Source organism: Babylonia areolata, chromosome 19 (assembly GCF_041734735.1).
Source record: "Babylonia areolata isolate BAREFJ2019XMU chromosome 19, ASM4173473v1, whole genome shotgun sequence".
In the NCBI taxonomy this organism is placed as follows: domain Eukaryota; kingdom Metazoa; phylum Mollusca; class Gastropoda; order Neogastropoda; family Buccinidae; genus Babylonia; species Babylonia areolata.
The window spans coordinates 2,842,515-2,858,277 of record NC_134894.1 but is presented as its reverse complement, the minus strand read 5'-3'; the positions used below and the strand labels follow the sequence as shown (position 1 = coordinate 2,858,277).

Here is a 15,763-nt window from a genome sequence, read left to right as displayed (position 1 = left end):
TGTATGCCTCCTTTCAGAATATACCACAGTATCAACCAGGCTTGAAAGATACAGACATCAGCAGTTTTGGTCAGGAAACTGGTGCAGTCCACCCAAAGACACAGTTATGAAGTAGATAACACTAGACGATGCGGTCCCAATCTTCCCAGCACACTTAGCCCAGGGCAAGAGCTGGTCACGAGCCAAAGGAAAACACCTCTCCTGAGACTCGAACCCGCGTTCTCCCAGTCGTCAGTCCGCAACGCTAACCGTATCGAAAGGCGGCACTGTGTCATTTACTTGTTCCGAATGTGCGAAACAATTTGGTGTAGGAAGCCTCTTTGATTAATGCCAAAGTAGCAAACGTCCATAGGTCTGTTTGATTAATATCACAATTGCAAGGTGTAAAAGAATACGACACACCCTCACCACTAGTCACACAAGGTGATCTTCGTAGACAGCACAAAAGTACACATGAATACATCATCAACGAGACCCAACCACGAACGTGCAGCAGTCACTTGGCTTTAAAAGTCAGCGTGGGGTTGGTTGTGTATTGCTTCATGGTACACGACTTTGTTGAATCCATAAATACTGGATCCAATGCAGAATTGCACAATAAATGGCCGCGCTGAACTGTGGTGATCACAAGAGCTACATGAACCATTTGCCTGGTCTTCGTTTTCAGATCAATGACTTAGTTCCGTTCAGAGGGCATGGCAAACACGGCTTGCTTCCTATGGTTTCCCAGCCTAATAGATGTGTGGGTCCGCTGATATTCTACCCTCTCTCTTTCTCTGTGTGCTGATGTAACCCATGCTGGTGGAACACTGACACAACATTTCAGCCAGTTTAAACAGGCAGGCTGTGAGTGATGTAATATTGAGCATACATCAGCCGCTGACGCCGTCATTTGACCACAAAGTAAGAACGTACATGGACGACCGAAGTCACCCAGTGACAATTTGTTTCTCTTTTTCTTCAGCCCAGGAAATATCTACAAGACACACGTTTTATTTTCAAAGTCCAGAAAGAAAATGAAATCATCACTGACTGTCTTTCTCTTGGCGCTGATCACGGACATGTGCCTGAGTCAGTCAGCCCTGAACGTCAGCAAGCTCCATGATGATCTGCTGACCCTGAGCCCCCACGTCCGTCCTGAGAAAGACCTCACACGGCCCACTGTGGTCAACGTCTCCTTCCACCTCATGTCCATCGTCAGTCTGGACATTGTCAGCCAGAAACTGGTCAGCAACGCCTGGATGGGCGTGAATTGGCAGAACGACTACCTGACGTGGAACCCCACAGACTATGGGGGAATCAAAAGCATCATTCCTCCAGGTGATCGACTGTGGAAACCTAAACTGTCGGTGGAGAACTCTGTGAAAGAACGCAAACGTGTTGATGAAGAGTCTGTTGACGTGTTTGTTTACTATAGTGGCTTGGTGGCATGGTTTCCCACGGAACGTTTTGAAACCATGTGTGAGGTTAGCGTCACCTTTTTCCCTTTCGACATCCAGCGATGCACGTGGCAGCTGCTCAGCTGGGGAGACACTGTGGAGACGATGATTCTGCAGGCTGTCAACCGCTACATTGACCTGGAGTTGTACCAGGAAAACGGACAGTGGAACCTGATAGCTTCCAATGCTTGGATGGAGAGGAAAGGGCTGTATCCATCTCAGTTCTCATCCCTGACCTATCAAGTTACACTTCGCAGAAGACCCACGCTATTGGTTCTGACAGTACTGCTGCCAATGACCATGCTGTGTTTTGTCAACGTGTTCGTGTTCACGATTCCTTCTGAGGCAGGTAGGTCCTTTCTTTTCTGCCAGACATGTACCTTTTGAAAATTGTGTCCCAGACAAATAAAGAGATTATTTTTTGTTTTGGTTTGAAAGGTGTCCCTTTTTAGTAATGCCTAGCCCAGTAAAAATGCATTTTGATCAAAGAACCCAAGAATGTATAGGTAACACTACTGTCATATGTCCGGGTTTTTTGTTTTTGTTTTGTTTTGTTTTGTTTTGTTGCTGTTTTTTTGTCCCTTGCACAGAAGGTTGTATTTCTCAACATAGAAACATGCATCACAAATTTTGGGATTTTTTTTAGGACAAAGAACGGAAGAAAAAACAAAACAAACAAACAAACAAAAAAACAAAACAAAACAAACAAAAAAAAAACCCACACAAAAACAACAACAACAAAACAACAACAAACAAAACAACAACAAACAAAACAAAACAACAACAACAACAACCCAACAACAAACAAACAAAAAACAAAAACAAAACAAAACAAACAAGCCAAAAAAGCCTATCATTCAAGAAACACGTTTCACAAGTTTCATTACACTGAGGTACACTTTGTTTTCAGTCAAAATAAGAAAATTATGTCATCACGTGTATTGATGCTGAACCCCCCCCCCCCCACCCCCCCCTATATATATATATACACATATAAAACCACCATAAATGAAACGTTTGTGTCCATTCCATTTTTAGATCAAATTATGAGACCTGCTAAACAAGGAATAACGAACAAGCAAAATCTGGTACATCTATCTAATCAGAAGCAAACCAGCAAGAATTGATAGAATATTACCACTGATAATGATAGAGCAATACTGGTAATAGTAAGTGCAGGTAACATAATTCCATAAATGGCATTTCATCATTGTGAAAAGAAAAGATACAGATAAATTTACTGGCATTTTTCACTTATGTTGTACATTTTTTATGTTGTTATGAGGCGTTCGTAATAGAACCAGTCAGCCAGAAACTTATTATTTCATATCATTTATAGCAATATATTTTTCTGTTTCATTCTTAGATTGAAGATAATTCATAAAACTGCACCCATTTGGGAGTACTTGGTTTAACTTACACTTGAACAGAAAAAAATAAAATATTGTCAAGCTCTCTGTTGGACTTAACATGCTTGTCATAGCCAAACAAAATCAAACACATGCTGAATGATAATTCTGAATTACCTGGTACCAAAGCAAACATTTAAAGTTGTTTGGATGTTTTCCCAAAAGCGTTTAGCATGGGTGCAGTCCCAGAACATATGCTGTATGCTGTCCTGTGTTTCTTTGCAGAACGTACACCTGGAGTCATTTGTCACACCCATGTTTAAAAGCATAACATTTGTAGATAAAATTATATGTACTAATCTGATTTGAAACCATTCTAATTTGGTTTCCCGAATTTTCTTAACCTTGTTAAATGTTATATTCCATTCAACCTCCATGTTCATTTTTGTATTCCATGTGCTACAACATTTTGGGTCACGCTCATCTAGAAGTAAATCATAATATGGTTTTGCACCTTTCGGAGTCGATTGTATTATGTGAAGCAGTTTTGGAATATCTGCTGACTGAGTACTATCAATATGTAAACCTATTTTATTTGCATATTTACGTATTGCTCTTATACAACCAGTGTATGTTATGAAATCAGTACTTACATTGTAGGAGAGCTTGAATTGTTCATGTGACATAAATGTGCCATCTTGATTTATCAAATCTTTGACAAGGTAAATATTTCTATTAGCCCACTGTTTATAGTAGACAGTGTTATGTCCTATATGTACGTTTTCATTACAAGAAATAGGTTCAGCAAGTATTTCTTTTGTCGACTGAGGGCGTACTTTCCCCCCTAACTTTCTATATGCATCTTGTACATCATGCCGAAAATAGTTAAGCTTGTGTTTGGTTTTTTTATCATTAAACAAGGCCCTGATAAGTGTATATGTGCCACCTCTGGAACCTCAGCCGAAATAATTGCTTTCCATTTGTGGTAAGTAGAGTTCAGTTTTCGTAACCAACTTAGTTTTAGTGCGGTTATAAATGTCTTGATCTCAGGGATTCCAAACCCTCCCAAAGTAATGTCTGTAACTGCTGTTTTTCTGTCTATTCTATATCTCTTGCTGTTCCACGCAAATTCAAATACGGTCCTTTGTGTCATTTCTATCATTTTGTCAGGTGGGTTAGGTAACAAAATCCAGAGGTCTGTGAGTTTTGATAGGATTAAAGATTTTAAAACTGCTACACCTCTCGAATTGGAACTGTATGAGGCAAAGAAACATTTATAGCCTCATTCAGCTCTAATACAATGTTCCAACTTTGGTTCAAAGTGGGTATCTTGCAGCAGGTACGTGGCAAAGTTTTTGTTTTTAAAGAAATGAAATAGGTCTCTTCTTTTTTCTGAGCAGGCAAGGCCTTGACAGTTCAGTGACATAACCTTAATAGAACTATCCATTTCTAAGAGTTATCAGCAGAGAGTAAACTCCAACAACACAGAAACAAACATTAATTTGGATATCAACCTTAATCCAGAATGATAGTAATACTGTAGTTATCACAGAGGTGCCAAGAAGGTGCATAGTTTTCAGTATGTTATGGTTTTGCTTGTTTTCGTGTGTCAGATATGACATTGGACTCAATCTTTTCAACCTCTTACATTGATATTTACCACACCAACACACACACACACAAAAAAGAAAGTGTTTATCCAGCATGTGAAATGATAACATTGTTTCCTCAATCCAACTACCACTTTTCAAAAGCAAAACCAAAGAATCCGAAATACCTAAATAAAATGGATAGAAAACCCGAAAAAAACAACAACAAAAAAACAAAAAAACAACAAAAAAACACACATACACACAGGAAAACCCGAAAAAAAAACCCCAACAAACAAAACAAAATAAAACAAAACAAAAACAACAACAACAAAACAAAAAAACAAAACGCACACACAAAACAAAACAAAACACACACAGTGATAAAAAAAAAAAAAAAAAAAAACTACGGGAAAAGAAATCTAAAACTAACTACGGTCTTTTAGATGACTTCCGCAGTCAGGAGCATCGGGGTTATATTTACAAGTAAAAAAAAAAAAAAGAAAAAAAAAAAAAAAAGAGAAAAAAAAGCAGAATAATTTTATACATAAAAACCTACGGCAAAGAGTATAAACACCGAAAAACATAATTGTGTCGTTTTTTGTACGACTCAGCAGCTGACGATGATTTGCTCACTTGTCAAATGACGTATTGGTTTATACGACTCACTTTCAGGTTTGTGGCATAAAGTAGTGCCCTGTATTTCTTGCACTCATGACTTTGCATTGCAGGAGAACGGTTGGCGTACGCCATGACATCGTACCTTTCTTTTGGGGTGTACATGAGCTACATGGTGGATCTCATTCCCTCCTCTCCACACACCGTGTCCATCATGGCCATCATGATGTCCTGCCAACAGAGTTTGTCTGCTCTCTACGTCTTGCTCTGCATCCTGTCCTTACAACTTCTTCATCGGAACACCCACAACCACCCCGTCCCTCCCTCCCTCCACACCCTGACCATCGGCCTGGAGTTACTGCTCTGCCTGGACCCACCACCCCAGCCCCGCCACGTCGTCCACACGAAGGTGGAAGAGGTCTCCTCAGACAGCCCAGGTGATCCCCAGGGAACAGAGGTGAAAGGCAGCCGACTTCAAGGCCTGCTGACCAGGTGTGCCAGGAAGAGGAAGGTGAGAGGGGAAGAGTACACCCAGGACATGACCTGGCAGAGAGTCAGCCGGTCTCTGGACAAACTGCTCTTCCGCTTCTGTTTCAGTGCGTGGCTCATCAGTTGTCTGTTTTTCTTCATCGTGTCAGCCTTTCACTTCTACGGCTTGTTCTAGGCCATTTCCGAATAGACCAGAACTAGGGAAAACCTGTGAGACTTTAAAATTTCATCTTACTGTTTCCACAGAATCAAGATATAGCAAGTGTCATTTATGAATCAGGCAGATACAATTCATATACGTATAATACTGAATAAAAAAAAAATATAACAAAGATGTTTATATGATCTAGGGAGTCTAGTATGGTTGTTCTCTATCTAGCATTTTAGCTGTTATAGTGGATGTAAAAAGGACAACTTTTTTTTGTTGTCTGTCTCGAATATGGAAATACAAAATTTTGACAACATTGTGTGTAACAGTAAGTAATGAGCTTCATGTTTTATCAATACAGTTTTTCATTTCGTTGTTGTTTTAACCAGTTCACATTTTCGCAGGAAATGTTCAACTGAAATGGTTGTGTCATTGGAAAGGGACATCTTTATACAACACCTATAATATTCGGCACCATCTAGCAGTAATAGTTATGCCCACATCATCCACCAACAGCAAAGTGAGAACTGTATTATCAATGGTTTCTACTGTCAATGGGAAACCATTTACAGCTTAGTCTTTTGTGAAGGACTATGACTCTCAAACTAGGAGGCAAAATTGCACTGGCTCTTCGTGCTGCGGCCTTGTGGGCTAGTTGGCCTTTGGGAACCATCCCAACGCCGACTGTCCTAAAACCCTCTTGGCCGAGAGAGTGAGGATGTACTTGGGCAAGACACTCTCCACTATAATCAAATTCTAGCCCAAATAGTTGGAACAGCAGTTGCCTCCTCTGCTGTTCTGATGGTCATAGTCGGACACGACTGACTATCATATATACATCATCCACCTTTTTATGATAATAATAATAATGATTATATTTATATAGAGCTGAATCTTGTGTAGAGACAAATCAAAGCTGTTTCGCACCAGTCATTCAAACGCACGCATAACTCTAAAACTGGAGAGAAAAAAAACAAAAAAACAACTGAGGACGAGGAAGAGGCAGGGAAGGGAGGCTATTTTGGGAAGAGGTGGGTTTTTAGGCTAGACTTGAAAGAGCTTAGTGCGGAGACCCGACGAAGCGAAAGAGGAAGTTCATTCCAAATGCAAGGTCCAGAGACCGAGAAAGAACGGCGGAGTGTTGGAATCTGGGTATGCGTAAATAGAGTGGACCCGAAGCCGATGGTAGAGAGCGAGATGGAGTGTAGAGATGAAGGCAGCCACAGAGATAGGAAGGGGCAGATTTGTGAATATATTTATAACATAGAGTGCTGATCTTGTACTTTATTCTGTGTGAGACAGGGAACCAATGGAGATGCTGCAAAAGAGGAATGATGTTCTTAGATCTTTTCTTTCTGAGGACGAGTCGGGCAGCAAAGTTTTGTATGCGCTGAAGGGATAGAATGGATGAAGCAGGCAAACCAGACAATAGAGAGTTACAGTAGTCAAGGCGAGAGAGAATGAGAGAAACAAGTCTAGATGTTGCGTCAATGGACAGATATTTCCGAATGGAACTGATGCGCCGCAATTGACAGTAGCAGGATTGACAAGTGTGACTCATAAATTTTTGCATGGACAGTGTGTTGTCAAGGACAAGGCCGAGGTTCCTGACTGAACTGGAAAGAGGGATGGATGAACTGCAAAGTTTGATTGCGTCAGTTGTGATGGAAGACAGATTTTGGTTAGTTCCTATGATCATTGCTTCAGTTTTGTAACTTATTTTGAGTCATCCAGTTTTGAATGTCCAGGAAGCATTCGGATGTTTCTTGCAAGAGCGACGACAATTTTTCAGGGGTATATCAGTGTATAGGTCACTTGTTTTGTACTTATTGAATGATGCTGTATTTGTTTATAAATCTTGCTGCTTATTCTTCGTTCATCTGACGGATATTTTATCACATGTATATGATCATATGAAAAAATAAAATAAAATAAACGGAAAGCCTTATGGTCGGGTTCCCAGTTTTCTAAAATCAACCCATGCAGGATTTCCTTTGCGGTTATGTTGTTTTATTGTATTGTATTGTATTTCCTCTTTTTGTCACAACAGATTTCTGTGTGAAATTCGGGCTGCTCTCCCAAGAGAGAGCGCGTCGCTACACTACAGCGCCACCTTTTGTTTGTATTTTTTCCTGCGAGCAGTTTTATTTGTTTTTCCTATCGAAGTGGATTTTTCCACAGAATTTAGCCAGGAACAACCCTTTTGTTGCCGTGGGTTCTTTTACGTGCGCTAATTGCATGCTGCACACGGGACCTCGGTTTATCGTCTCATCTGAATGACTAGCGTCCAGACCACCACTCAAGGTCTAGTGGAGGGGGAGAAAATATCGGCGGCTGAGCCGTGATTCGAACCAGTGCGCCCAGATTCTCTCGCTTCCAAGGCGGACGCGTTTCATCTAGGCCATCACTCCACTAGTTATATACAGAGATACGCTTTCTGGAGACCTCTTAATTCCCTTGTCACATAACAGTCACAGTTTGTGACCTCGCATGATGTTGTGAGCTTCACCGTTATTCTCAGTGCTTACAGGATTAATGCCTTGATGTCACAATTTGAATGTGTGTTCCATTTCTTGGGAACATTAAGAGCGGGAACACTCGGCGAATCGAGATGAACTTTTTTTGTTGTTGTTGTTGTTGTTGTTGTTGTTATTGTTTTTTGTTGTTGTTGTTGGTTTTTGTTGTTGTTGTTGTTTTTGTTTTGTTTTTTTTGGTTTTGTTTTTAATATTTTTTTTAGCCGTTCTCATCAACTGCTGACGTGGTGCAGAGGACATGATGTAACTTAATGTGATGCAACTGGACAGACAGACAGACAGACACACACACACACACACACACACACACACACACACACACACACTGAATAAACAAAACACACCTATATATTTCTTGAAGGAGATTTTCTTCAGTTAAATGTTTCATATACTTCTTTGAGATATACATTTTCAAATCGACACTAGAGAAACCAGTTCAATATGTTTTCTTTTTCTTCAGGTAAAACTGAAACATTCGCAAAATATGAGGCGATTAATTTTGGACTGTGTGTGTATGTAACTTTCACGATAAGTAGGAGAAACACAACAAATCTATCAGGTGTTTTCAATCTTTTTGGACACTGTGCATGTGTGTGTGTGTGTGTGTGTGTGTGTGTGTGTGTGTGTGTGTGTGTGTGTGTGTGTGTGTGTGTATCTTTCATGAAAAGTAGGAGAAACAACACACTATGTGGTGTTTGCAATCTTTTGGGACAGTGTGTATGTATCTTTCATGATAAGCAGAAGTATCAAAGCTATCTGGTGTTTTCAATCTTTTTAGACTCTCTGAGTATGTATCTTTCATGATTAGTAGGAGAAACCTGTCTGGTGTTTTCAATCTTTTGGACTGTATATGTGTGTTTGTATCTTTCATGATTAGTATGACAAACAACTAAACTACCTGGTGTTTTCAATCTTTTGGACTGTATATGTGTGTTTGTATCTTTCATGATTAGTATGACAAACAACTAAACTACCTGGTGTTTTCAATCTTTTGGACTGTATATGTGTGTTTGTATCTTTCATGATTAGTATGAGAAACAACTAAACTACCTGGTGTTTTCAATCTTTTGGACTGTATATGTGTGTTTGTATCTTTCATGATTAGTATGACAAACAACTAAACTACCTGGTGTTTTCAATCTTTTGGACTGTATATGTGTGTTTGTATCTTTCATGATTAGTATGACAAACAACTAAACTACCTGGTGTTTTCAATCTTTTGGACTGTATATGTGTGTTTGTATCTTTCATGATTAGTATGACAAACAACTAAACTACCTGGTGTTTTCAATCTTTTGGACTGTATATGTGTGTTTGTATCTTTCATGGTTAGTCCGAGAAACAACAGTATGGTGTTTTCAATCTTTTGGACTGTATATGTGAACGTATCTTTCATGATTAGTATGAGAAACAACAAAAACTACCTGGTGTTTATGTGTTCATGATTAGTAGGAGAACCAACTAAACTATCTGGTGTTTTCAATCTTCTTGACTGCATATGTATCTTTCATGATTAGTATGAGAAACAACTGTCTGTTTATGTGTGTATGTATCTTTCATGATTAGTAGGAGAAACAACTGTCTGTTTATGTGTGTATGTATCTTTCATGATTAGTAGGAGAAACAACTGTCTGTTTATGTGTGTATGTGTCTTTCATGATTAGTAGGAGAAACAACTGAACTATATGGTGTTTTCAATCTTTTGGACTGTATATGTGTATGTATCTTTCATGATTGGTAGGAGAAACAACAAAAACTACCTGGTGTTTATATGTGTATGTATCTTTCATGATTAGTAGGAGAAACAATTAAACTACCTGGTGTTTATGTGTGTATGTATCTTTCATGATTAGTAGGAGAAACAATTAAACTATCTGGTGTTTATGTGTGTATGTATCTTTCATGATTAGTAGGAGAAACAATTAAACTATCTGGTGTTTATGTGTGTATGTATCTTTCATGATTAGTAGGAGAAACAATTAAACTATCTGGTGTTTATGTGTGCATATATCTTTCATGATTAGTAGGAGAAACAGTTAAACTATCTGGTGTTTATATGTGTATGTATCTTTCATGATTAGTAGGAGAAACAATTAAACTATTTGGTGTTTATGTGTGCATATATCTTTCATGATTAGTAGGAGAAACAATTAAACTATCTGGTGTTTATGTGTGCATATATCTTTCATGATTAGTAGGAGAAACAATTAAACTATCTGGTGTTTATGTGTGCATATATCTTTCATGATTAGTAGGAGAAACAATTAAACTACCTGGTGTTTATGTGTGTATGTATCTTTCATGATTAGTAGGAGAAACAATTAAACTATCTGGTGTTTATGTGTGTATGTATCTTTCATGATTAGTAGGAGAAACAATTAAACTATCTGGTGTTTATGTGTGTATGTATCTTTCATGATTAGTAGGAGAAGCAACAAAAACTTCCTGGTGTTGTCAATATTTGTGGGCTGTATGTGTATGGACCATTTTATGATTAGAAGCAGAAACAACAAACTGGTGTTTTCAATCTGTTTGGACTGTCCGTGTATGTATCTTTCATTATAATTGCAGAAACTGCAAAAATATCTGGTGTTTTTAATCTTTCTGGACTCTCTCTCTCTCTCTCTCTCTCTGTGCGCGCGCGTCTTTCATGATAATTGGATAAACAACAAAATTAACTGGAGTTTTCAATCTTTTAGACTCTCTCCCAAGAAACTGTGTCACAAGACATTGTGTTTTTCAAAATCTGATTTGTACAAAGGTATTAAATTTGTTTTATAGACCAAAGAAGTTTTTACAAAGTAAACAATAAAACTTTGCTCAAAAATGAAAATGTGATCTATAAAAAATCCAAAGAAATTTTGTACAAAGTGATTAAAATATGTTACAGATCCAAAGAAATGTACAAAATGATAGGAATTATTTTACAAATCCAAGAAGTTTTTACAAAGTAAACAATAAAGGTGGTTGTTTTTAATTACAAAGAGTGTTGTATAAAGTCGTAAGAAGTATCATTCAGAGTCATAATTAGTTACAAAAACCGACAAAACGTTGTACAGAGTGATAAAACATGTTTTATAAATCTAAGAAGTGTTTGCAAAGGGTTGTTAAAAAGTAAAAAGTGTCGTGATATTCGAAGAACCATTACACAAAGTGAAATGAATTACAATGAGTATCAAAATGCGTTTATGAAATTAATAAATAAAAAGTATATAATCACAAAACGTGTCAAGCTAAGACCAGAAACGTCACGTGTACAGTCACAGAAATTGACACACAGTTTCCAGTCAGTGATGTACAGTCCCCTAGTCTCTCAAAATTGATGAACAAAGAAAAAACAGTTGTCTGACGGGTTCTACGCTCCCGTAAATTAGGTGGTTGTTGTTGTTTTTGTTTTGTGTGTTGTTGTTGTTTTTTTTGTTTTTGTTTGTTTTGTTTTGTTTTCTTCAAAATAGCTCAGCACACACACCACACCCCACCCTCCTGGTCTCCCACCCCACCCCACCGCGCCGCACCCGGCGCCCCACCCCCTCTCTCACACCCCCACCACCTCTAAGACTACACATGACCTCCCATGAAAAGACAACAACAACAACAACAAACAACAACAGCAGCAGCCACAAAGGCCGCTGTTCAGTCACACAGCCCGGGGACCATGAAGTAGTTGCAGACGTCGAAGCCAGCCCCTCGGCACGGCCTGGACATGGCGCTGGGTCCGGAGCACGCCCCCAGGGTCTGGGGCCACCCCCATGGCTGGCTGCACGTGCGTCTCCTCCACTGCTTGCCCTGCCTGCACTCTGACCCCCACGGGCCCCACGCCGCCCACCCCCCGCGGACAGGGGACGGGGTGGGCGGGGACAGGCACAGTTGGGTCTGTTCGGGAGGGCCTCGGCATGTGTACCCTGCACGATCATCAACATCAGGTGGGGAGGGGTGGAGTGGCCGTGTGTGTGTGTGTGTGTGTGTGTGTGTGTTTGTGCCCACGCACACTCACCCTCACCCCTCCCACCCCCCACTCACCCTTACCCTAACACACACATACACACACACACACGCACACTCACCCTCAGCCCCCGCCCACTCACCCTCAGCCCCCGCCCACGCACACTCATCCCCCACCCACACACATACCCTTTCCCTCACATACACACACACCACACACTCACCCTCATCCCCCCACCCCCCACTCACTCACTCACCCTTACACACACACACACACACACACACCCTCATCCACACACACACACTTACCCCCACACTCATACACACACACACACCCAACACAAACACACACCAACACACACACACACTGACCCTGACACACACGGGTCCGTGTCTGCAAGCCCCTGTCACAGCCGGACCATCCTGACCACTGGGTCCAGCCCGGGAGATCCCAACACGGACGGTCCTCCTCTTTGGGTCCGCTGCACCACAGCCCCCCGACAGCCATGATGCACGTGCGTGTGCGCGTCTGTCGCCCTGCCTGGCACGTGCCCCACCTGCCCCAGGTGCCCCAGGTGGGGTCCTGGTCCTGGTTTTTGTCTTCCTTCCACGGCCAGAGGTCCATCTGGGGCAGGTCCCGGCAGTTCTGCAGGGGGTTTCTGGAACAGTTTCAGTTCCAGTTTCATCCCCGAAAACGGAGTATGGCTGCCGACATGGCGGGGTAAAAACGGTCATACACGTAAAAGCCCACTCGTGTACAAACGAGTGAACGTGGGAGTTGCAGCCCACGAAAGAAGAATAAGTTCCAGTTTCAGTCTTTCAAGGAGGCATCACTACGTTCAGACGAATCCATACACGCTACACCACATCTGCTAGGCAGATTCCTGACCAGCAGCATAACCCAACGCGCTTTTGTCAGACCTTGAGTGCATGTTTATATATTTGTGTACCTGTCAAGGATTTCTGCTATGGAGGTTTGCCAGAGGACAACACTCTCCTTGTCATGAGTTCTTTTCAATGCGTGCTGCACACGGGACCTCGGTTTATCGTCTCATCCAATTGATAAGACGCTCAGTTTGATTTCCCAGTCAAACTTGGGAGAAAGGGCGAGAGCGGGATTCGAACCCACACCCTCACGGACTCGTTATATTGGCAGTTGAGCGTCTTAACCATCTGCCACCTTCCCCTGGAACAAGGACAAGGCTGATGCTGATGGTGATCATTTTGTTTGCGATAATGAAAGAAGCAAAAGAAGAAGAATTAAAAATAGGAAGGGGGAGGGGCTGTGGAAGAGAGGGATTCTAATTTTGATGATGATAACTAAGAAGAAGAAGAGGGAGAAGGAATAGTTGGAGGAGGAGGAGAAGAAGAAGAAGATTTGAATTCAGTTGCTTACGGGGACGTCACTGCATTCAATCCATGCATGTTATACCACATCTGCTTCGTCGATACCTGACCAGCAGCGTAACCTCACGGAAGAAGAAGAAGAAGAAGAAGACGACGAAAAGAAACAGCACACAGACATCAGATAATGTTGTTTACTTTGTATTTGTATTTCTTTTTATCACAACAGATTTCTCTGTGTGAAATTCGGGCTGCTCTCCCCAGGGAGAGCGCGTCGCTACACTACAGCGCCACCCATTTTTTAAAAATTTTTTCCTGCGTGCAGTTTTATTCGTTTTTCCGATCGAAGTGGATTTTTCTACAGAATTCTGCCAGGAGCAACCCTTTTGTTGCCGTGGGTTCTTTTACGTGCACTAAGTGCATGCTGCACACGGGACCTCGGTTTATCGTCTCATCCGAATGACTAGCGTCCAGACCACCACTCAAGGTCTAGTGGAGGGGGGAGAAAATATCGGCGACTGAGCCGTGATTCGAACCAGAGCGCTCAGATTTTCTCGCTTCCTAGGCGGACGTGTTACCTCTAGTTAGCTCAAAGTCCATGACAGCTAGTTTCAGAGGGAAGGACACGATGATGATGATGACGGGAAATGACATCCACTGACAATTTTACCTGTGAGCGAGTGGAGGTGAGGGTGGAAGGCTGTCATCAGTATCAATTTCACATCGGACGCGTAGTGCCGGTGAATTTGACATGGGCGTCAAGCATTGCCTCAACGCTCAGATATCACTCTCAGTTAACTCCACTGCACCAAGAATACCTTACTCCCAGGACATCTCATTCACATCTTACCCTGGTGAGATTTGTCGGAAGGGGTTGGTCTGGATGTCTTCGATGCTTGTGACGTCACACAGGATCCGGGCCAGGCTATGTTTGCGGATCTCTGCCAGTTGCTCTGTAACACAGCGGTAGAGACAATACCGTGTTAGGGACAGCACGCAGTTAGGGACAATACACTGCCCCCACACACTCACACACAAACACACAAACTTAGACGCACAAACACACACCAATCCCCTACATAACACAAAAGAAGATGAAGAGACAGACAGACGGACGGACGGACAGACAGACAGACAGACAGACAGACAGAAGAACCAGCAGACACCTGTAGTGAAGCGGGTCACGGGGTCACTGGTTTCGAACCAGAACCTGTCGCCAATCTTGATCTTCTTGAACTGCTTGGCCAGCAGACAGGCGAAGGTGGGGCCCACCAGACCCCCTGCCAACGGCCTCTCCGAGATGCCCCCGCTGAAGATGTCAATGTCGTCTGGGTGGCTGGAAGGAGACAGACGAGAGGAATCATGAAAGGAAGGGGGGAAGGGGAAGGAGTTTTGCTCAAAGTCCCGTCATAGATGCTGGTGATTGTTCATTTAAAAACCAGTCACGTACACTGGTGACTGCACGATTAAAAACCAGTCATATACACTGGTGACTGCACGTTTAGAAACCAGACATATACACTGGTGACTGCACGTTTAAAAACCAGTCACATACACTGGTGACTGCATGTTTAAAAACCAGTCATATACACTGGTGACTACACGTTTAGAAACCAGACATATACACTGGTGATTGTTCGTTCAAAAACCAGTCATATACACTGGTGATTGTACGTTTAGAAACCAGACATATACACTGGTGACTGCACGTTTAGAAACCAGTCTTATACCCTGGTGACTGCACGTTCAAAAAAAAAAAAAAAAAAAAAAAAAAAAAGAATACCGAGCCTTAAGGGCCATGCTAAGGTAGCCACAGGTGAACAAGAAGCTGCACGCATTCCGGCTCCCCAACAGCTGGCTGGTGACGCCCGCACTGCCCGATATATTACCCGTCTTCAGGTGTCAGCAACAACCCCCTTCCTCTTCCTCCTCAGCTCACCACCATGTGTGTGTGTGTGTGTGTAGTCAACTCGTTTTTGTTGTTGTTGTCGCCTACAAAAAGGGAATAAGCCAGAAGAGTGGCCTCCCTTCCGCACTCACCTGTACACCTCAGCAAGCCGTGACGCGGTGACATGGTCATGGTCAGGCATGAAGTTGAAGGTCGCCACGGTTTCAAGGCCACAGTAGCGCCGCCACTCGTTGTAACCTCGCAGCCCGTGGTCACGACCCCGCTGGATGTTCAAGGCCACAAGGTCAAGGCTGTTGCCATGGTGATCCAGGAACAGTCGGTCACGAATGGCGCTCGTGAAGAATCGGTCTACCTGGAGTGGGGAGGGGAGGGGGGTTAGGGGGTGAGTGTCAGTGTCAGTG

At 42.1% G+C, this 15,763-nt stretch overlaps 2 protein-coding genes across 2 annotated transcripts in view; one reads left to right on the top strand and one right to left on the bottom strand.

Annotated features, from left to right (window-relative positions):
- Window positions 1–1,061: 1,061 nt before the first annotated feature.
- On the top strand, window positions 1,062–5,659 carry LOC143293970 (neuronal acetylcholine receptor subunit alpha-3-like). Its single transcript, XM_076605364.1, has 3 exons — window positions 1,062–1,788; window positions 3,074–3,076; window positions 5,109–5,659. The coding sequence occupies exons 1-3, from the start codon at window positions 1,062–1,064 to the stop codon at window positions 5,657–5,659; spliced, it is 1,281 nt and encodes a 426-aa protein (XP_076461479.1).
- Window positions 5,660–8,769: 3,110 nt separating this feature from the next.
- LOC143293969 (salivary peroxidase/catechol oxidase-like) overlaps window positions 8,770–15,763 on the bottom strand; it is a 37,837-nt gene continuing 30,843 nt past the window's right edge. The window contains exons 15-19 of the mRNA XM_076605363.1: window positions 15,494–15,714; window positions 14,620–14,789; window positions 14,304–14,406; window positions 12,482–12,768; window positions 8,770–12,069 (exon numbers count right to left, since the gene is read on the bottom strand). Coding sequence (XP_076461478.1) covers window positions 11,801–12,069; window positions 12,482–12,768; window positions 14,304–14,406; window positions 14,620–14,789; window positions 15,494–15,714 — 1,050 coding nt within the window. The 3' untranslated portion in view covers window positions 8,770–11,800. The remainder of the gene's footprint in view (window positions 12,070–12,481; window positions 12,769–14,303; window positions 14,407–14,619; window positions 14,790–15,493; window positions 15,715–15,763) is intronic.

Bases quoted from the DNA above. Each gene is read 5' to 3' on its own strand.
- LOC143293970 (XM_076605364.1), top strand. From the start codon at position 1,062: ATGTGCCTGAGTCAGTCAGCCCTGAACGTCAGCAAGCTCCATGATGAT.